At 47.9% G+C, this 22,878-nt stretch overlaps 1 protein-coding gene and 1 long non-coding RNA gene across 4 annotated transcripts in view; both read right to left on the bottom strand.

The window, feature by feature from the left end:
• Positions 1 to 5,978: 5,978 nt before the first annotated feature.
• LOC131203812 (uncharacterized) lies at positions 5,979 to 7,522 on the bottom strand. The gene is made up of 2 exons (XR_009156487.1): positions 6,828 to 7,522; positions 5,979 to 6,692 (listed from the first exon to the last, which is right to left on the bottom strand). It is a non-coding gene; the product is annotated as an uncharacterized LOC131203812 (long non-coding RNA).
• Positions 7,523 to 7,596: 74 nt separating this feature from the next.
• The window catches only part of NCAM1 (neural cell adhesion molecule 1), a 198,844-nt gene continuing 183,562 nt past the window's right edge, over positions 7,597 to 22,878 (bottom strand). Inside the window, exons 16-19 of one of the 3 annotated variants that reach the window (XM_058194467.1) lie at positions 15,492 to 15,699; positions 14,524 to 14,640; positions 12,940 to 13,698; positions 7,597 to 11,063 (exon numbers count right to left, since the gene is read on the bottom strand). In XM_058194467.1, the coding sequence (XP_058050450.1) occupies positions 10,940 to 11,063; positions 12,940 to 13,698; positions 14,524 to 14,640; positions 15,492 to 15,699 (1,208 nt within the window). In that variant the 3' untranslated portion in view covers positions 7,597 to 10,939. Of the gene's footprint in view, positions 11,064 to 12,939; positions 13,699 to 14,523; positions 14,641 to 15,491; positions 15,700 to 21,728; positions 22,036 to 22,878 lie in introns of those variants that run through there. The other 2 variants (XM_058194465.1, XM_058194466.1) reach the window with 2 other exon arrangements.

Here is a 22,878-nt window from a genome sequence, read left to right on the forward strand (position 1 = left end):
TGCCGTCGCCCCGGCAACCGTGGGCGGGGCTATGCAAAGTCCCTGGGCGTGGGAGGGGAAGGGAGGCGCGGCCGCAGAATCCCCTCCTCTCAGGGCGGGGCCATGCAAAACTCCGAACGCGGTGGGCGAGCGCGAGGCACGGCGGGTAAGAAGAGGCTGCGTTCTCGGCCGTTGGTGGACTCACGCCAGCTCTGCGTGGGGGCTGCTGGGAGTTGAAGTCTCGAACTAAGGAGTGGGCAGCCATGTTGCCTACAGCTCCTACAGCTCCCAGAGTTCCCAACTGGCTTGGGATTCTGGAAGTTGAAGTCCACCCATCTTAAAGCGGCCGCATTTCAATTCAGGCTGGAGCTTGATGAAGGTATCTTTTCTTTTATGTACACCGAGAGCATTTGCACCAAGACAAATTCCTTGTGTGTCCAATCACACTTGGTCAATTAAAAATTCTATTCTATTCTATTCTATTCTATTCTATTCTATTCTATTCTATTCTATTCGACTAACAGCAGTAGATGCAATGGAGAATGGATAACAGTGAAGAATGCATGCTGGATCCCCTCACCTGCCACTAGATGGCGGTAGCGGCTCATTTAACCATCAGCTCATTTAACCATTCTTCATTCTTGTTGCTGTTTTCTAGAGAGCTGCAGAGGGGGACTTTTTCTCCTTCCCTCTCTCTCTCTCTCTCTTTTTTTTTATAATTTTGTCACACAGTATATATAAGCATAAGCATGAAATAATTATACAATATATAAGCATATATATGAGTATGTAATAACTATATTAATTGGATATAATGAAAGGAAACTGTTCGGAACCCATACCACATACCACATTTCTGACATCAATACAATTGAGCGTGTCCAGAAATATTTTACAAGAAGAGTTTTCCACTCCTCCGAATACAACAAAATATCTTATGCCACCAGACTTGAAATCCTGGGTTTAGAAAATTTAGAACTCCGCCGCCTTCGACATGACCTGAGTTTAACTCATAGAATCATCTATTACAATGTCCTTCCTGTCGAAGACTATTTCAGCTTCAATTGCAACAATACACGAGCACACAATAGATTTAAGCTTAATGTTAACCACTCCAATCTTGATTTCAGAAAATATGACTTCAGTAACAGAGTAGTTAATGCTTGGAATACACTACCTAACTCTGTGGTCTCTTCCCAAAATCTCAAAAGCTTCAACCAAAAACTATCTACCATTGTCCTCACCCCTACCGTTCCTGTCCTATTGTTTTCCTTCGTTATATCCAATTAATATAGTTATTACAATTCATACTCATATATATGCTTATATATTGTATAATTATTTCATGCTTATGCTTATATATACTGTGTGGCAAAAATAAATAAATAAATAAATAAAAAGAAACAATAGGACAGGAACGGTAGGCACGCTTGTGCTCTTATGCACGCCCCTTACAAACCTCTTAGAAATGGGGTGAGGTCCCCCCACACGCAACTTTGGATTCATAAGCCATCAGCAAAGAAAGGTTAGTTAACCCAGCAAGGAATGGGCAGCCAAATGCTTCAAATCCGATAGAAAAACCACGGTCAACAACAGCCGCAGCAGAAACTTAACTGCGGAGTGGAAAACAAAACTGGATTATAAAACGGTCCACCAGATGGCGTGTGTGGCTGATGCAGTCACCTTATGACTTGTGCACTTCTGAATTCTGGGAGTTGAAGTCCATAGGTCATAAAGTTACCAAGACTGGAAAACAATGGGCTAGCTAGACAGTGGTTCTCAACTTTTATAGTGCTGCGACCCCTTTAATACAATTCCCCACGATGTGGCGACCCCTTTAATACAATTCCCCATGATGTGGCGACCCCAACCGTAAAATTATTTTCGTTTTGAATTTATCGCACCTGAAGCCGTATTGGCTAGCGATCCAAACTGCTTGCGATTGCCTTGAGGACGGAGGCATTAAAGCAGAGACTCCTCCCCTATTAAATTTATCGCGCCTGAAGCCAGATTAAGCTAGCGATTGGGAGTGATTGCAGCTGGCTTGAGAGGGAGACATCAGAGCAAAGATTTCTCTCTTTTTTAATTCATCATGCCTGAAGCCGAATTTAGCTAGCTATTTGAAGAGCCTGCAGATGGCTTGTGGAGTCAACTGTTGGAGCGCAATTCTTCGACTCGCAAGTATACTTCCCATATTTCCGATGGTCTTAGGCGACCCCTGTCAAATCGTCATTCGACCCCCAACTGGGTCCCAACCCACAGGTTGAGAACCACTGGGCTAGCATGTGCTTCAAAGAACAGAACAGAACAGAAAATGTGGAATAGAATAAATGGAATAGGATAGGATACAGGAATAGAGTGGAAAGAATGGAGTGGAGTGGAGTGGAGTGGAGTGGAGTGGAGTAGAGTAGAGTAGAGTAGAGTAGAGTAGAGTAGAGTAGAGTAGAGTAGAGTAGAGTAGAGTAGAGTAGAGTAGAATAGAATAGGAGACCTTGGAGGTCTTATAGGCCAGCCCCCTGCTCAAGCAGGAGAACCTCTACTATTTCAGATAAAGTGGCTGTCTAGTTTCTTCTTAAAAGCCTCCAGGGATTGAGCGCCCACAATTTCTGATGGCAACTTCTGTTCCGCTGATTAACTGTCCTCGCTGTTAGGAACTGAACTGAGAGCAACATCGCGCTCCTTTCCATTTGCAAATCACTTTCAAACCAATCCGTATTTGTCTTCCCCAATTCGCGGGCCTGTCTCTCTCGTGTTTGGGAAAGCAGCCTCAATGGATCAGGACCAGCACCGACTAGCTAACCTTTGAGCAGAGAGAAGGCCAAGGAACCAGTAGCAAAAAATAAAAATAAAAAAAATCAGAAGCCGTTTGGTAGCCCAGAAGCATCTGCTTTGATCGGATTAGTTAATCGGAAATGTTTGCTTGAGCCAGGATTTCTCTTGTGGTTCACCATGTGCAGCAACATCCCGGGCGGGTTGGGAAAGCTGCTCGGTCACACAATTCCTTTCGCAGCACCGCAGGAAAGTAGAAAAACGGGCTTTGAGTAAGGCATTTGTGGGGCAAAAGAACACCAGGAAGAGAAGGAGGGGAATAAACCAAAAATTAGGTAGTCCTCGACTTACAAGTTTGTTTAGTGAAGCTACAATGGCATTGAAAAAAAAAGTGACTTATGACCATCTTTCATACTTACGACTGTTGCTGCCATCCCCATGGTCACCTCATCAAAATTTGGACACTTGGCGACTAACTCAGGACAGTTACAGCTTCCCAGGGTCGCCTAATCCCCTTTTGCAACCTTCGGACAAGCAAAAGTCCATGGGGGAGCCAGGTTCACTTAAGAATCGTGTGATGAACAACCGCAGCGGGACACCTGACAACTGTGGCAAGAAAGGTCGTAAAAAAGGGGCAAAACTCACTCAACAAATGTCTCGCTTAGCAACCAACCCTTTGGGCTGAACATTGTCGTTGCAAGTCGAGGACTAACCGTAAACAGATTCCGCACTGCTTAGATGCTGAAGCTCCGAAAAATAAGCTAAAAACTAAAACGTGATGCAAAGCGCTTGGCTACACAACGTGGCATCTTTGGGAACCCCGAAAACTACGCACTTGATGGGCACCAGAGTCTTACCTTTAGTGCAAGGCAAAGTGGGGGGGCTACAGTCAGCGGGCATCAGCCTGTCCTACAGCCAGTGCCACCACAGCCCCATAGGGCCCAAGCTCAAAGCACACCCCAAGTGTGCCAGGAGGTCTTGCACACCAACCTGTGTTTGGATGTTTCTCTTCCTCCACTGAAGGACTCGGACTTTGGATAAGGCAGTTGTCCACTGGAGTTCCATCAGCTCCTGCAGGACCTAAGTGGTTCCTCCTTCTCATCTCTCCCTTTTGCTCCTTGCCCTGGAGACACCAGGCAACCGTCCAGGTTGATCCTGGCCAGTGGTGGGACTCAAATAATTCTCTGCCCTAATGACCAACTGAGTAGGCGTGGCTCGGTGGTCATTTGACCATGTGGGCGTGGCCAACTCAACACCACTCACTTCGATGGGCGCTTCGCCTTAGCTGTTACAATGTAAGAAGGGTTAACCCGGGAGGCAGATTCTGTAAGCAGGGCCATAAAGATTAGGCTAGAAACACCACCAGAATGTTTCCTTCCTGCCTTCCTTACAGGATTAGCCCTGTAAAGTGGGGAAAAAAAACAAAATAAGATTTCTTCCAAGAACCGGTTCTCCGAACTGCTTAGAAAGTTAACAACCGGTTCTCCCAAATTGGTGCAAACCGGCTGAATCCCATCACTGTCTCCACCTGCAAGTAGGTAACGGCTAATGGTCTAAGAAGTATTAAAGAAGAATGGCAGGTCTTGAGCTTCCTGGACAGTGAGTGACAGGTCCCTTTCTCACCCTACCCGCCTCACTGCTATTTGACAGGCTGGCCGGTTCCTTTCCCAACTTGGGGTTTTTAATCAGAGCTGCCAATCATCCTGGCAACGTATTAAAATTGTGTTCCGCTTGGAGGATATAGGGCACCAAGCAAAGCCATCTCGTCTCCACTTCTCTAAGCCACCACAGTCGGGAGGGCAGGAATGTATGAAACAAGAGGAGACCACTCTTGGAAGCACCAAGGCGATGCCCACCAGAACTGATAGTGTTGTTGTTGTTGTTAGTTGCGAAGTCATGTCCGACCCATCGCGACCCCATGGACAACGTTCCTCCAGGCCTTCCTGTCCTCTACCATCCTCTGAAGTCCATTTAAGCTCGCGCCTACTGCTTCAGTGATTCCATCCAGCCACCTCATTCTCTGTCGTCTCCTTCTTCTTTTGCCCTCAATCGTTCCCAGCATTCGGCTCTTCTCCAGGGAGTCCTTCCTTCTCATTAGGTGGCCAAAGGATTTGAGTTCCATTGTTCTGTCCCCCTCCGCAGTCCGGGAGACACGAGCGATGACTTAATTAGCCAGCAACTATCAGCTCTGGCAGCAAACTAGCGAGCGTCTGCCAAGTCTCTCTGTTATCTTCTTAACAGAGTTAAGTCAGCCAGGAAACCAGGAACAAACAGGACTTCAGCTCTAATTCTCTCCCTCTAAGCAGTTGATTTGCTCGCCACGAAGTGGTATAGCAGTCCTTGCTGCTTTTATACCCTGTGGGGTGTGGCTCCATGACTCAGCACTTCCTAGGCCTGCCCCACCCCTGCTTCTGTTGTTCCCTCCTCTCCTGCCTACAAAACCTAGGGTCCAGCCAGGCCTGATTGCCATCAGCCGGGTCTGGAGGCATGGCCTAGGGCAGGGGAAAGAGTCAGGGGACGGAGGCCTCGTTATCTCCTCCACCTGGCCTGCCTCTGGCTCCTGGAGTTGAGCCAAGGAAGCCGGTGCTCCCGAGGTAAGTCCTGATGGCCCTTCCCCCTCACTTTCCGAGTCACTTTCTGGAAGGGGGCCCGGCTCGGGGGGTGCAAACACAACATCCATCTTCAGGATCTGGCCTTCTAAAGAGCAGTCAGGGTCAATCTCCTCTAGGACTGACTGGTTGGATCACTAAGGGACTCGTCCAAGAACTGACAGTACAGGTCACTAATAGATAAACAGAAAGCAAACCCCACTCTCTCCTAGCACTGATGAGGTTATCTAGTTGGGTTAGGAAATGTCTACAAGAAAACAACCGAATCCAGAGAGCACCAGGTCTAATCTACTTGACAAAATGGGCTTTGTCAGTAGAGTTGCAGATTTTTGGGGAGCTGCCAGCCCCGGCACATCTTGAAGGACCAGCTGAGCTTCTTGTTGTTTTCTTGCAGATGTTTCATAACCCAACTAGGTAACCTCATCAGTGCTAAGAGAGTGGAGGGTTTGCTCTCAGTTGACCTATTAGAGACCTGTCCTGTCAGTGCTGATGGGAGTCGTTTTGGTGCTTCCTTGATCCTGCAACCCATAATATGCCTAGCAAAAGGAAAGCCACCTGTAGAATATCCCTTTCCTGGAACTGCCAGGTAAGACCGATGCAACAGAGGCTTACACAAAATCCTTTTTTTTTTTTTGGTAATTTTTATTTGAACACAAGTATTGTGACAGAATGCAAAGTCAAAATTCTCCGTTAGTATCAGTATTTACATTGGTGAGAATGGCAATAAAGGTGTGGTACCCCATGTTTCACTCGGTAAAAAGTTTTTTGTCTTTTGTTTCGTTTTTTATAACAAGAGAGAAGGCCCCTGAAAGAGGAATGCTGGAGGAGGGGTGTGGGCAGAGGAGGGGGGAGAAGAGCCACCGTCCCCCACTGCCAAAGTGAACCAGGGCTCCGAAGACTGTCCCAGAGACGGAGGAGGCGGGGTGGGTGGGGGTGCAGAAGAAAACGCACAGTTGGAAACAAACAAACCCAAACCCTTTTGGGTAGAAACCAAGCAAATAATGTGCTATTGTCTTCTCTTTTTTTTCTTCTTTTTCTCCTAATATATTGCATGATAAAACACGTTTACTGTACTACAAGAAGTATGAATGCCAGATAGATAGATAGATACGTATGGCGCATACATATCTGGATGTACACACATTGTAAACAGTGGGGCTGTTGGTCCCTCTTCAAAGTTTGTATCCCCTTAGAAAATAAAATACACCGGTATAAACGTAACATGAGCGCAAAGACTCCATTTTTAAAAAAAAAATAAAAGAAGGGAAAGGAAGATGCTGTTTCTAAATGCCGTTCGCTGATCAGGATGTGGTGCCCTTTCCTTAAGGCAGGGCTCTCCAACCTTGGCCACTTTAAGACTTGTGGACTTCAACTCCCAGAATTGGGAGCTTTGCTGACTGAGGAATTCTGGGAGTTGAAGTCCACAAGTCTTAAAAGTTGCCAAGGTTGGAGAGCCCTGCCTTATGGGACCTCCAGCTGACGTTCTCCAGAACATTCTTGAGTCCAGAATGTTCTCCAGAACGTTCTTGAGTCCCAGAACAAGACTTCCTGCTTGGGAAGCTACGTGGGTTTCCAAGCCTTCAGGAGCTCCACAACTTTCCTCCACAGTGCCAGCTTTGGGTCTACCCCCCACCCCCAGGAAGGCAAGTTCTCCATCCAGTTGAGAAGAGCAGGAGGGGTCCCCAACTGGTTCCCTCTTGAATGGATGGGGAGAGGGGATGTGTGGGAAAAGAGCACATTTCCACCATCCTCATCTCTCTTGGCCTTCTTGGGGGGCTTAAGGACATGGGGAGGGGGTGGGAGAAGGATTGACCAAACGGGCTCGCCTTTCGGGAAAACTTTCAAGACACCCACCCCCTCCCTCCCTCCCTGGCAAGTCCCCCTCTCCTATACGTTCCTGTCCTCGTGAACCTTCTTGCGATCATCTTCCAGGGCTCCAAATCTCCCTGCTTGGCCATCCAGGGATTCCTCCGAAGGAGGGAGAGGGGAGTGTCGGAGCTGGCTTACCAGGAGCCTCCGTTCTCCAGCCCACCTTCCTGCAGGAGCTGAAGGCAATCACAGCTGAACAAACCCACCCTACAAGGAGCAAAAGGACAAGACTCCCTTTCCCCTCCACCCCCTTGGAAAGCTTAACCTGTGAGATGCAGGGAAGATGCGTCTCCGTTTCCCCAGCTCGCCCCCCCCCTTCCCCCCCCCACCCCGTGTCTGCAGCCCAAGGAATGTTACGTATCACATTCAGTTTCACAGATTTTACATTTATTGAAAGACGAACTACTCTGTGGTCAAAAGAACAGCGGTCGCCTCTTCTTCTTCTCCTTTTTTTTTTTTACATCTCCTGAACCCAAAGAGTTCGGAATTTATTTGTGTGTGTTTTTGTTTTTCCTCGATCACCCAAACTATCCCTGCTACGCTTTTCCACATTCGAACTATGTTGAAGGTTTTTTTTTCCTCTTTTTTTTTTAATTTAAAAAAAAATTGGTTACTATGACAAAGAACACATTTCACATTAAGATATTCACGCACCCACAGTGCACAAGCTTGCAGATCTAATGATTAAAAAGAAAAAAAAAGAAAACGATATATATATATTTGCTTTTGTTTGTTTTTTTTACAAAAGGGCTGTCCTTTTCCACTTCTCTCTCCCTTTTTCCACATTCCCATTGGCAGAAGAATAATTTCTTAAAAAGCTAAGATGACAGGAGTTTTTTTTTAGGCCCAAAGAGCCCTCGCAGAAATTCGTGAAAGTTGGCTTTGCACTTTACCGGTCTCTTAGAACGACCCAGGAGTCATCCTTGCCTTCAAACAGCACTACTCTGGCCAAGAACAATCAGACTAATGAAATCTTTCTTTGGTCCACTTAACATTCTGACAAGAAGAAGCCCAATTCAAACCCCAATTATGGGGTGTGGTTTTTTTTTGAACCACTGACGATTTCCTAAGGGCGTTCTAGATCAGTAGATGCAATCTAGAACCCCCCCACTCCTTTTGCAAACCCCTTTTTTGGGCCAGATTTTTGCATCAGGCAAGGGAGACTCCAGATTCTCTTTTGGCTGACCTACAGCTTATGAAAGAGTCCTGGAAAAGGAAACCACAACCACCCAAGCTGAAAGGAACCAAATCCTCTATCACCAGAGACTTCAACCTAAGCCACTGCTTCTTTTCTCCAAGGGGTCAAATGCCCCCCCCCAAAAAAGGCCCCTCACTGTGCCAAAGGCCGATTTTGAGGCACTAATGGCCATTTGAGGAAGATCTCAGTTCTAACTACATGGATTTGGGAAAGTCAAACTTTGCTCTCCTGAAAGGTCTTTAAAAAGGTCTTTCTGAACTGAATGGGAATTGGCAATGCTGGGGGCTACCAAGCCAAGCTTTTGAATCTTTTGCTGAATGGCTTCTCACTGCCCCCACCCACTCACTCCCCCCCACCCCAGCCAGAAATCAGGATGGACGCCCTCCGGATTGGCCGCCAGAGCTCAGACGCCCTTTGGGGGCTGAAGTTTGGGGCAGACTGTGTCTTTGCCAGCCGGGTCCAGCCGAAGACGCGCCGCCCTCAGTCTATACATTCTTTTAAGACAGATTTACAGTGCTTACATCCCAGCCTTAGGCATATTTATATACATACATTTGGACTGCACTCCAAGAAACCTCCAGGGAAGACGCTGTCAGGGGCCACAGAAGTACCCTCATGGTTCAACTTGGCCAACAGCGTCCATGACATTTGCATTTACAGTACGGTTATTCTTCCGAAACCAGGCCACGATTAACTGGCTCCTGAAATTCAACACAATATATAATTCATCAAATATATTAAGTTAGGAAGGAACCGTTTTCAAACAGCAGGAGGGGCCGCTGCCCGCTGCCCCCAACCTGGACGTGAGCGACCTACCGATGTTCCCAAACTCCCTGTTTTTGCAGCGGAGAGCAACCCATCCCAGATGCTCTCTTGAGGGTCACAAGAAAAACTGTTGGTAAGAGGGAGGTATTGAGAAGGAACCATCTGGGCATCACAGCCAAGTTAACCTTCGTGGATTCTAGTGGGGGAGGGGGGGCAGGCTTAGCACCACATGGAGATATTCTCCCTTCAACTCAAGCACTTCGTAAAATCTCCTTTTTTGGGGGTGGGGGGCTACATTCCTGCCTTCCCAAACTCAACTTCCTTCAACGGGGTGCTTTAAGAGTTTCCTGCATGCTTCTCAAGGAACTAGCTTGGACCAAGACACCAGCTGGCCCTTAATTAGCCCATCTCTATCAAAAGAAGGATCAAGGAAAAGGGAGGGTTACATGATTTTCTTACTTTAGTAAGAATTAAAAATTTAAAAAAACCAATAATAATTAAAAGAAAGATAAAAGGGAAAACATCTACTGTAAACATCCATATTTTAAAACGTCGCCCTCTGCAAAGCAAACATGCTGGCCCATCTATTATCTATATAGCATTTTCGTTTCTCTGTCAATCTCTCTCTCTCTCTCTTTCTCTCTCTCTCTCTTTCTCTCTCTCTCACTCTCTCTTTCGCTCTCTAGAAAGGCAGCTATTTTACATAGACTTTTAAACACAACAGTTTTTTTTCTTTAAAAAAAACAACAAACATTTCGTTGACTGTAAACACTGGAAGAAAAAAAAATGTTGGCAAAAACAAACAAACGAAAAAGAAACCCCTTCCTCCCCCCCCACCCACAAAAACAGAAGAGAACAAACGAATGGAGAATACTGTGGTTTGAAACTCGACTTCCCAAAGCTGCCCAACGCATTCTTCCTCAATGCAAGGATAGGAATTAAAATTAAAGGTTCGAAGGGCGCAAGTCAGCGGGGAGCATCTTCCAGGAAACCCACGGAAATGAACCGAGGGGCTCATTGCCAAGGGTTTTGCCCCAGAGATGAACAGCTGTGTGACCTCCCCACAGGCTTCAACACATGAGAACAGGAGTCAGTTAAGGGGGACGGTGGGGGGCGGGGAACGGCCGGAATGACAAACACACACAGAAGGAATTTCGGAATCGACCAGGGGAAAAAAAGGGGAAGAAATGGCGAATTTACTGACGAGACTGTACAGGTTTTTCTCAACTTAGCTGGAATATATAAAAATAAAAAGATTCTACTCAGCCACGCCTTGCTAATTCTCTTTCTGATTCTCCCTAAATTTGCAGTAGTAAAGTTTGGGTTCATTCACACGGATGTTTTGCACGGACTGCCTGCTGTTCTATCGAGACCGCGGACGGACGTCTGTCCTCGAAGAAGTGGTAGTAGAAGAAGTGGGGGGGCAAAGGGAGGGGGGAATTTCCTTTCCTCTTAAAAGCAAGTGCACATGAAGTAAGATTCTTTCTACAAACCTACCCGAACAAAAAACAAAACAGGAAAAAAAAAAAACCAAGCCCTAATAAAAACAACCCCCCCCCCAAATAACCAAACACATTTTCCCCATTGTATGCATTTTTTTTTTGTCTGTTTTCATTTAAAAAAGGCAAAGACACTAGAGGAATGAGATGTGTATTTTTTGTGTTTTAAATGCTCAGGTGAAGCTGTTCTGTCAATTTTTGTTTGTTTGTTTAAATTTCCGTCTGCTCTGCTTTTTTGGCCCCGGCGCCCATCATGCTTTGCTCTCGGTTTCATTTGTTTGTGTGGCTTCGTTGGGGACCGTCTTCACTTCTGCGGGGGCTGCTTTGTTGGCGTCTGTGGCGGGAACGGCCGGCTTTTCTTCTACAGCATTTTTCCTGGATGGAAAACCAGAGAAACATGGCGGGTTAAGAGGGAGGTTGGCGACGCTCGTTTCAAGAAAAAGGGCAGGATGGGGGGGGGAGAAACAGGGACAGGGATCCCCAATTTGGAGGCCAAGGAAGGAACTCAACATGCTGGACGATGCTTCGGTCATCCATAGTGGCCTTTTTTGGAAGAATGATCTGGAGGTCACCAGAAAACCTTTTCAAGAACTGGCTTGCTGAGAGATTCCTTTCCTTCTTTTTGGGATGGCTTTTTTGGCTCATTTACGTGCATCACACAATGGACTTGGGAGGACCCAACAGGGAAAATAAGAAGAAACCACATTGGCCAAACTTGGCAACTTGTTTGTGAGAAGCTCCGGGGTCCAGGCCAGAGGTGAGATTCTCTGAAGTCTGCTACCGGTTCTGTGAGTCTGCTACCGAGCAGGCACTTTGCGCACATGCGTGCCTCTGGCGTGCCCCCGCAGCACTAAAAAAAGGAACATTTTGAAGCCTTCTGAGTCTGCAAAGTAGAACAGTGAGGGAGGGAATCTGTGCCACGCGATTTGGATTAGCTAGAAAGCAGAAAATCCGATGATTCTAGCTAATATAAATCATGTATCACAGCTGATCATCGCCCAGATAATTGTTGGAAATACCGGTTCGCCCAAACCGGTAGCATTTTTTTTTTTTTACTATCGGTTCACTTGAACCAGTTCGAACCGGTAGCATTTCACCCCTGGTCCAGGCCATCCAGCCATGATGCCAATGGAAGGCCCAGCAGGACCGTTTTCTTTCCTGCTTCTCCTAACTTGGGTTCAAGGATGGGAAGAGGACAAGTTTTAGAAAAGCTCAGAAGATGCCATCTGAACCATTGGATAATGCCTGGCCTTCCTGATCCTTGTAAAACATAAATTCCCTTTTTTGTTTCCTATTTGCGGGGAGGACAAGTAGGAGTTTAGGAAGTGGATTTTTGTTCAGCGGCACAAACTTGCAATGGGGATAATTACCATAATTATCTCATCACTGAGACAACTTTTTCTACAAAAGCTCCATCACTAAAACCACATTTGGGGAGGACAGCCGGTTCTTTGGGATCTTTTCAGAATCCTGTTTTTCCAAACTCCAGATTTTCTTCAGGATTCTTACAGCTCTTTTCAGCCCTTCTTAGCATGCCTGTCTCTTCTCTTTTCTCCTCCCTCCTCTTTTCTTTTCCTCTTTCCTCTCCTCTCCTTTCCCCTCTGTCCTTTCCTTTTGTTTCCTTTCCCCTTTCCTTCCTCCTCTCCTCTGTTTTGTTTTTTTTAAAGCCCAGCAACCTCAAAGCCCCCACAGGGCAGGGAACGCTGTTGCCCCCTCCCCAACCTTCCCCCTAAATGCATGATGCTCCAGCCAGGAAACAGCCAAAGCTCCCCTTCCCCTTTTTAGACCGCTGATGCTTCTCTGAATCCAGGAGGCAGAGGTGGGTACGGGGATGTCTACTCACCACCTGGTACAACTTGGTGCCCAGAACGGAACTCTTAACCATTCAAGGATTTAGCCAAGGAGCCCAACCTGATCCTCCAGGCAGTCTTGGGTGACCCAATCACCCTCCCTAGATAGTCAGTAAACAACGCCCACCCCCCACCCCGCCCAGGTGGCGTCTTGGCTTCCCTTGAAAGCTTCCAAGGGAGATGTGGAGGGAAAAAGTCAATTTCACCGGAGTGCCTAGAGGATGGGGATGAACCTCCCACTCCAGTTGTGATGGTGGAGGAGCCACAGCGCAGGTTAGCTCGCTTAGAGAAAAGGCAGGTTAACACAGAGAAAGGGGGCAAAGCAGTGGGCCATCGACCCCCCTCCCCAGCACAAGAAAGAGAAGGGGCACATCATAAAGGGGCACAAGGGGGAGGCCTACTCTGTCTTGGCAGGTGCTGGCGATGCCGAGGTCTCCAGGGTGGCTGCGGGGGCTGCGGCTGGGGCTTCGGCAGCGGGGGCCGCTGTACCCAGTGCGGCAAAAACATCCTTGGCAAGGTCAAGATCGGGCGTCTGGAAGGTCCCCTCGTCCATTTTAAAGTCCTCATTCTGAGGAGGGTTTCTGGTGCCCGCTGGGGCCGCCTCGCCTTTCTGGCCCCCCGCGGTCTTCGGTGCCTCCGTCGGGCTCTTTGCAGCGCTGGTCCGCGCGGCTTCCTTCTCTGGGCTTCTGGCACTGGAGGCTGCCTCCTGCTTGGGCTCAGATGAGGCTGGAAGGCTGGCTTGATTTGAGGGCGGGGAGGCAACAGCAGGGCCCTTGGGAGCCTCGGGCCCCTTGGCGGTGGAGCTGGGGCTCAACACCGCCCCCTGGTGGTTGAGGACATTGGAGGATAAATTGCCGGCAGCCTGAGGGGATATGGGGGTGTCACTGAGGTCCACCAGGGGAGCCACTTTGGGGGCGGAGGCCAGTGGGGGCGAAGGGGCCGCGGCCGCTTTGGAAGGCGTGCCCTGGCTGGGGGCCCCAGCGGTGGCATTGGGTATGGGGGTGTCCGGCAGTGTGATGCTGGAGGTTAGGGTGGTGGTCTCACTGGTGGGGCTATTTTGGGCCGTGGCAAAGGTCTCGGTGATGGTGTCAGAGTTTGTGGTGACTGTGGTCACGGACGGCATCATGTCCTCTGTGGCTGCCACGGTGTCGGCAGGGTGCCTGTGAGGAGGGTGGGAAGGAAGAGGGAGGGAGAAAGAGGGAGGGAGAGAAAGAAAGAGAGAGAGAGAGAGAGAGAAAGAGAGGCAGTGACAGCCGTCAACGTCGCAAGCGGTTGGAGGAGTCAATGCAACAGCCGGAGTCGCATGCGGTTATTTAGGCACAAACAAGGTGGGGTGGGGGCAGGAAGGAGAGAAACAGAGGCAAGAGGGTCGAGCCCAAGGACAGACATCCAGCCAGGATGGGGCCACCGGTGTCGGGCACGAGACACATCGACCTCACATGTGTCATGGCACCACTGCACCAACGGTACAATTGGTGCACATAAATCATTTATCTCACTTGTATTATGGCACCACCATGACCATGGCACCCCAGGGGCATCCACGGGAGGGGTCTCTACAAATGGGGTGAGATGGGGGGATCCTGAGCTTTTAATTAAACAGGCTGATAGAAAGAACGCACGGATATTCCCTGTTGGCGACGCTCATCCTGGGTTAGACATTCCTCCTCTCTCGTCCTGCTCGGGGTCTCCAAGAGCCAATTGAGACAACGGATAAAATGGGCTCCACGCCACAACAACCCACCCAGAGAAGGAAATGCATGACTCTCTCTCTCTCGAGGCCCATCAGCCACCTCCGTTTCTCCCTTGGGATCACCAGACTTCCAGATGCCAGACCTGCTTCCGCAGCGACCTCAGTGCCCTTCTCACCCACACGCTCTTTTGGCGCACAAGGTGGGCGCCTGACAAGAGGCCCACAGGGGCCGGGAGAACAACGAGCGCCCTGGTGTTCTCCTCCAGGGAACGTGGCCCCCTTCCCAACCTACTCTGGCTCAGTGAGTGGGGTGGTCTCGTTGGGTTCTGTGTGTTTGCCTCCGTCGTGATTTGGAGTCCGTTCCTCTTCTGTCCGGACCTCAACGATGGGCTCCTTTGACTCGTCCTTCCTGTAATGGAGGGAGGGATTCAGAGTTTGCGCCCTGAAAGCATTTCTTACTTGCAACGGAAGTAAGCAATTGTGCTTGGGCCTCGGTCACAACATTCGGTGAGATTTCTAGTGACCGAGGAAATCATTCAAACCAAGGCTGCTCTGAGGTGCAGTGTTTCAGAGAATCACAGCTTGGGGACCCTCAACATCTCGTTTTGCACTTTCTGAGCGGGTTCGGAAAGGACTTCTGGAGCTGCGAGAGGATCCCAACATTTGGGAACATGCAGTATTTGGAATTGAGGAAGCATTAAACTGGGAGTGGCAAAATAGCTGCATGTTTAGCAGAAAACCAGCTGAGCAAGGACGCTCTCCGCTATCTCACTGTTCACCTGGGCAGGAGGAAATGTGATCCAGGAAGAGCTGCAGGTTGTAAGCCCTTCACTGTTTACCTTCTAAACCAGGGTCTTCCAACTCCAAACTTGGCCACTTTAAGACTTGTGGACTTCAACTCCCAGAATTTACCAGCCAGCCAGTAGTTTTATTCTACGACAGCTGGGGAATTCTGGAAGCTGAAGTCCACAGGTCTTAAAGTGGCCAAGGTTGGAGATCCTTGTTCAAAACATTCCTAGGGAGATCACTTGAGGCTCAGACCCACTTAGGAATACTGTAAATAGGGTAGTGATGGCCAGTTTTGGTAGCTACCAACTCCCACCCGATTTACACAGGTGAGGGTCTGTATTGCCAGGTGAACTCAGAACAAAACAGAGATCCAGCAAACAAGGAAGTGCCACCTTCTGCTATGGGTCAAGTGCAGGGAAGAGGAGATGGCTTGCTCCCTCTATGCAGGAGAGCAAGCTTCCAGTTACTCACGAGAAGGCAGCTTTGCCCTCTTCCATGTCCTTCCCCTTCGCGCCGGGACCCGATTTTCCACACAGGTTGACGGCGATGCACATGAAAAGGCCGCACTTGTTCAGGAAGTAGCAGGTGATGTCCACGGCCACCAACAGAAGGACGAAGATGACGATGAGGATGCCCACGATGGCGGCTGTGCCCAGTCCTGACGTCGGGGTTGTGCTGGCTTTGGACCACAAAAGGAAGTGGAGGAGACATGATGAGCAAAGAGGGAAGGCTGCGTTCTGCTGGGCTGAGGAACATGGGGGTCGGGCCCTTTCAGTCTCCCCTCCACCCACCAGGGACACCCCTTCTCTTCTCCAGGTCAAGGTTGTCCCAAGGGTGCTTTTCAAAAGGCAGCTGGACTTTCTTGGCTTTTTAACATAACATAACATAACATAACATAACATAACATAACATAACATAACATAACATAACATAACATAACATAACATAACATAACATAACATAACATAATAACAGAGTTGGAAGGGACCTTGGAGGTCTTCTAGTCCAACCCCCTGCCCAGGCAGGAAACCCTACACCATTTCAGACAAATGGCTATCCACCATTTTCTTAAAAATTTTCAGTGTTGGAGCATTCACAACTTCTGCAGGCAAGTTGTTCCACTTATTGTTTTCCTTGAAAACGGTTTGCTTCTCATCCAAGAAGCCTCTTTAGTACTGAAGACGTTCTGAAGAAGCTTCTTGGATGAGAAGCAAAAAATTTTCAGGGGGGGGGGGGACCCAAGAAAATCCAGTTGCCTTTTGGAAAGGACCTTATGGACATTTCTCTTTTCTCCAAAGTGAAGAAAATGCAGCTGTTGCTTGGGCCTGGAGGGGCGGTTTGGGGGAGAAGGAGCTCCCTGAAACTTTCTCAAGAGGTTACCAGATGAAAAGAACAGCAGCCACCTCTGTATGTTCCCTATCTCTCTATTTTGGGACGTTTTTCAGAACAACTAGACTCAAGGAAAGTTTTTTCCTGAAGGCCATCACTCTGCTAAACAAATAATTCCCTCAACACTGTCAAACTATTCCCTAAGTTTGCACGACTATTAATCTTCTCATCGTTCCCATCACCCATCTCCTCCCACTTATGACTGTAGGACTGTAACCTTGTTGCTGGTATCCTTACGGTTTATATTGACTGTTTTCTAATATGATTTTATTGCTTATTTATTCCCTATGACTATCATTAAGTGTTGTATCTTATGATTCTTGATGAATGTACCTTTTCTTTTATGTACACCGAGAGCATATGCACCAAGACAAATTCCTTGCGTGTCCAATCACACTTGGCCAATAAAAAATTCAATTCAATTCAATTCAGTTCAATTCAATTCAATTCTTCATTTCAATATCTATTCTATTCTATTCTATTCTATTCTATTCTATTCTATTCTATTCTATTCTATTCTTCATTCCAATATCTATTCTATTCTATTCTATTCTATTCTATTCTATTCTATTCTATTCTATTCTATTCTATTCTATTCTTCATTCCAATATCTATTCTATTCTATTCTATTCTATTCTATTCTATTCTATTCTATTCTATTCTTCATTCCAATATCTATTCTATTCTATTCTATTCTATTCTATTCTATTCTATTCTATTCTTCATTCCAATATCTGATCTATTCTATTCTATTCTATTCTATTCTATTCTATTCTATTCTATTCTATTCTACTCTACTCTACTCTACTCTACTCTACTCTACTCTACTCTACTCTTTTCAGGAGCGTTTGCCTAATTTCTGCAAAAACCTGTTGAGCTGGGACCAAGAAGCTAGAGTCGATGGAGGCCCCATGAAAATGGATGGCTTTGAGATTATTAATATTATTCCATTTCTTTAATGGATCACAGTTCTACTGCAATGATACCTTTTGTGTTTGTTTCTGTTTGCAGCGTTGAAAGTTTTTACATGCCCTGTTTGGGTCGCAAATGACATCCTGTGTGTGGAACATTCAACATTCAGCTGGGGCCTCTGGTGGCTCAGACTGGTAAGACAGTCTGTTATTAACACAGCTGCTTGCAATTACTGCAGGTTCTAGTCCCACCAGGCCCAAGGTTGACTCAGCCTTCCATCCTTTATAAGGTAGGTAAAATGAGGACCCGGATTGTTGGGGGCAATAAGTTGACTTTGTATATAATATACAGATGAAGACTATTGCTTAACATAGTGTAAGCCGCCCTGAGTCTTCGGAGAAGGGCGGGATATAAATGCAAATAAATAAAAAAAACTGGTTTTGCAAAACCTTCCTTAGGTTGGTAAAGACCCACAGAAAAGCTATTTTGCTCCAGAACTGGGAGGCAGCTGCAGTCTTTGGGGTTCTTTTGTGGGATCGGTTTTAGCAGAACACAAAGATACTGGATACAATGGCAAGGGGCCCAGAGGACATCTTGTTTCCTTCACCAGACAGTTCAGAGCTCCATGGAAGGCAGAAAATATCGGGCCTACTTCTCTCTGCCCGGCTCTGGTTGGTGAAGTCTGACCTTTGCATCAAAAGTCCATTAAGATCCCTAGAACTGGACTGTACCTACCTGATCATTTTGATGCCAAGATTTACAATTAAGCAACTCCCATCTGCTCTGGTCAGGACGGGAAGGAGATATCAGATGCCTTTTCCTCTTATCTTACAGTCTAAATCAGGGGTCGGCAATCTTACAACACTCGAAAGAGCCATTTGGACCCATTTCCCACAGAAAAGAAAACACCGGGCGCCACAAAACTGCCTGATCCGGTAGTGATGGCAGCGGGTGGTTCGGAGAACCGGGAGCAAAAATCTCTGCCCCCCCCCACCATGCCCAGCTGATCCGCATCATCATCAGAGGCTTTTTTAAAAAAACTTTTAAAAGCATTTTTTCTTTGGCCGAAAAAATGCTTTTAAAAGTAAAAAAAAAAAAAAGGCTCTGATGATTGCGCGGATCAGCTGGGGTCATCAGAGGAGCCTTTTAAAAGCATTTTTTCTACAACCTCTTTGGTCGAAGAGGTTGCAGAAAAAATGCTTTTAAAAGTAAAAAAAAAAAAAAGTTGGCCACGCCCACCCAGTCACATTACCCCCACCACCACCAAGCCACGCCCACAGAACCGGTAATAACAAATTTTACATTTCAGCTCTGGTTTTGCCCGACCTTTCGCTCCATCTCTTAGGAGCTGATAAGATATCACAAAGAAGGAGGCTGCGGTTGCAACGAGACAGTGGAAGATTTTGTTTTCATGGCTGCGGAACGAGATAAAGTGCTTTGATCTGCCCCTCCCCCCACCTCACCCCTCCTGCAAAGCAAGAAAAAAGCAACAGCTATTTTGGGGAAGCGGTTCTGATACCGCTATGCTGCATTTTAAAAAAAAAAAAAAATCAGGTGTCTTACATAACCTCCCCCTCCCTCTTTTTAATGCAAATGTGCAAATATCACGAAAGGCTTAAAGGGAATTGCTGTGACTAAGCAGAACTGCCCTATTAATAGCGTTTATGGAGATCGTCCAGAGCGTGGATTTTATCCAGTTTGGAAGAGGCCAGGTTGGGAACTGCAGGCCAGGATGACATGCAGTGGCCCTCGACCACAACTGAGCCCCACATTTAGGTTGCTCAGCGAGATGGTTGTTAAGTGACTGTTGCCCCATTTATATGTCCTTTCTTGCCACATTGGTTAAGTGAATCTCAGCTTAATTGTTAAGTGGATCTGGCTTCCCCCATTGTCTTGCCTTGTCTTGTCAGAAGGTCGTAAATGGAGATCACATGACTCTAGGACTCTAGGGTTGTGTGTGTGTGTGTGTGTGTGTGTGTGTGTGATATGGCTAGACATGGTTTGGGTATTAGCAGGTCCATGGACGTAAAAGAAGAAAAGGGACAAAGGGGCTATCACCCAGCCTGCCTTCTCAGCCTAACACCCTTCAAATCTGTTGAGTGTGACAGTCCACCGAAAATCTGATTTAGGAGGAATACATATACACACATGCACAAACACGCACACATACGTCATTCATGGATGTCCAAAAGAAAGATCAATCTGTCTTAAGAAACAAGAGAGCCCCCCTCTGTGTCTGACCTTCCCTTCCCCTAAAGCAGGGGTCCCCAAACTGGGCAACTTTAAGAGTGGTGGACTTCAACTTCTAGAAGTTGAAATCCACCAGTCTTAAAGTTGCTAAGTTTGGAGACCCCTGCCCTGAAAGATGCAATGCTGAATGCACATGGAAGCTGACAGATTTTCCTGAGTGCCCACTGGTTGAAATAGTGGCCTTTTTCACGCAGCAGATGACGGCAGAACCATCCATAAGTGGCAGCAAAATGGACACGGATCTTGGTCTCCATGTAGGAGAACCTCTTCATGAGCAACTTCACTGGGGACGAGGCGAATCAACTCAGTCTCTTGTCACCCCATGAAAGCTTTCTAATCTAAGGGCCCTTCTAGTTCGAACCCGCGAGTCTGTAGGCCCATTTTGGTGTTGCAGATCAACGTCCAATAGCTGCCTTTCCCAGCAGTGCTTGGAACGCAGTATGGAAGTTGTGCTCCCATCAACTTCATTCAGCAGGTGTTCTGTCCCCCCTCGGCTCAGTCCGGGAGACACGAGCGATGACTTAATTAGCCGGCAAATCAGTCCACGGCAACTATCAGCTCTGGCAGCAAACTAGAGAGCGTCTGCCAAGTCTCTCTGTTATCTCTCTCGATGCCGGTGAGTCAGCCAGGAAACCAGGAAAAACAGGACTTCAGCTCTAAGCTGCTGATTTGCTCGCCACGAAGTGGTATAGCAGCCCTTGCTGCTTTTATATCCTGTGGGGTGTGGCTCCATGACTCAGCACTTCCTAGGCCTGCCCCACTCTTGCTTCTGTTGTTCCCTCCTCTCCTGCCTACAAAACCTAGGGTCCAGCCAGGCCTGATTGCCATCAGCCGGGTCTGGAGGCATGGCCTGGGGCAGGGGAAAGAGTCAGGGGACGGAGGCCTTGTTATCTCCTCCACCTGGCCTGCCTCTGGCTCCTGGAGTTGAGCCAGGGAAGCCGGTGCTCCCGAGATAAGTCCTGATGGCCCTTCCCCCTCACTTTCCGAGTCACTTTCTGGCAGGGAGCCCGGCTCAGGAGGCGCAGACACAACAGCAGGGGGATGATGGCAGCGAAAGCTCAACCGATGTGGTGGGCATCAGGCTGAGGAATGGTGTGAGAACAGAATGAACTTTGCTGCTTGGCGCCATGGGCAAAGAGATGGTTGAAGCTGCTTCTCCCTATGTCCAGGAGACATGGGGGGGAGGGGGGAGAAGAAACTCCGCCAGGGACACAAATCTGTCAGGGTTCTGACAGATACCCTAATTAACCTGTTTCTAATGACCCTGTTCCCTCTTCCCCCCCAGGTGTGTCATCATTGCTTTTGCCCACAGAGCAATTTTGTGGGTTGTAGAGATCACTCTCCTCCTGCTGCTGTGGGTAACCCTGGGAGACAGCCTTGAGAAAGATATGTCTGGAATGTGTCTTTGGCTGCTGTACTGCTTCGTCGGTTTCCCATCCCCCTTGTCCATGGCAACTCGAAAGCCGGCCATAGATGCTTTGCAAGTTGAGATTAGGTAGCTCTTGACTTACCCCTGCAACAGAGCTCAAAACTTCGACAGTTATTAAGTGAATTTTGACCGATTTTATGACCTTTCTTGCCAAAGTTGTTAAAGGAATTGCTGCCATTGTTAAGTTAGTCACACGGTCGCTAAGTGAATCTGGCTTCCCCCCTGTGGACTTTGCTGGTCAGAAGGTCACAAAAGGGGATCATGTGACGCACTCCCCCACCCCAGGCCTCCAGATTTTGATCACGTGACCACGGGGATGTCGCAACGGTCATAAGTGTGAAAAAACGGCCACCAGTCCCCCTTCCCCCCCCCCAGTGCTGTTGTAACTTCAAACGGTCACTAAACGGAACACCGTAAATCAAGGACCACCTGGGCAGTTAATCCGCAAGAGGAACTTTTGCCTCGCCTTTGACATGATGGCTGTCTTTTCGGTTTTTCTTCTACGGCGGGCAAAAGGACAGCGACGAGTGGGAACGGTGACCAAAACCTGCCCCCCCTCCCCCCCCTTTTCAGAAAAATCAACTTTTTCCCATGACAATTTGAAAAGTGTAAGCGATCCGCTTTTATTTTTTTTCACAGCCGAGGGGGTGGGGGCTAAAAAGGGGTTAAGAAGAAGAGAGTCGTTGTAGTTCAGGAGAGACATGCAAAGAATCTTAAAACATGCCCGGTTTAAAATATTGCCTCCTCCTTCCTCATTACAAAATAGCAAAAAATCCGTCTTTGTGCTGCCTTTCTCTCCACCCCACCCCACCCGTCCACCCCCTCTTCCTGTGTCCCCATCCCCGGACACAGATGCCATCCTTGGAAAAAAACAAGAGATCCTCTCTTGGGGTGTCCAGTCTCCAAGACGCAACGGGGGGGCAGGGGGAGTCTTCGAAGAGCAGCGGCTGTGTTCCTAACACAGCAAAAGCAGAGCTGCTGGGATCAGGAGCAGAGAGACCCAAGGAGACGAAGCAGCTGGGCTCCCCAAGGTGGCTGCAACAACCAAGAAGGGTTCCCAGGAGTAGGGAAGGAGGACCAGTTGGGAAAGGATCGGTTTGGTTGGTTGTGGTTGTGGTTGTTTTTGGGGTTGGTTGTTTTTTTTTTGGAAAAGGAAAAATGGTGGCGCGGGCGGGGGAAAAGTGGACGTTTCCGTTGGGATCCAAAGGGACATGTAGGAGAACAGAAACACGAAAGGAACAATGGGGGTGGGGGTGGTAGAAGGGATCAGGAATAAAAAAAAAAGAAAGAAAGAAAGAGAGAGAAAGAGAGAGAGAATAGATAAAAGAAAAAAAATAGGTCATAAATACAGGAAAAAAAAAACGATAAGAATTTTTAAAAGTTTTTGCTTAACTCAGTATAAATTAAAGAAAAAAATGTTCCAAAAGTTAGAAGAACAGAGCAGCGGTAAAGCAGCGGTGGGAAAGCAGCAGCGATGATGGTAATAGAGAAGCATGATAGGGAAGAAGCCGGCAGTAAGGGAGTGGGGGGAGGGAGAGGATGGGGATGGCGGGGGGGGGGAAGGATTGGGGGCAGCTGACACCGAAGGGGGTGAGGGGCGGAGGATCCTTGCTGTGGGGCTGCTGGGATTCAGCACAGGAGAGGGGTCATGTCATGGTTGAAGTGCCCCAGGCCTCCTTGGTCCTCTCTCCCCTCCACCCGTTGCACGGAGCAAAAGGCGGAAGCTGTGAGAATTCCCAGAGTTGGAAGGGACCTTGGAGGTCTTCTAGTCCAACCAGGCAGGAAACCCTACACCGGTTCAGACAAATGCTTGTCCAAACTCTTCTTAAAGGCTTCCAGTGTTGGAGCGTTCACAACTTCTGAACTGATGCAGCCCGG

The sequence above is a fragment of the Ahaetulla prasina genome, chromosome 9 (genome assembly GCF_028640845.1).
Source record: "Ahaetulla prasina isolate Xishuangbanna chromosome 9, ASM2864084v1, whole genome shotgun sequence".
Lineage (NCBI taxonomy): Eukaryota > Metazoa > Chordata > Lepidosauria > Squamata > Colubridae > Ahaetulla > Ahaetulla prasina.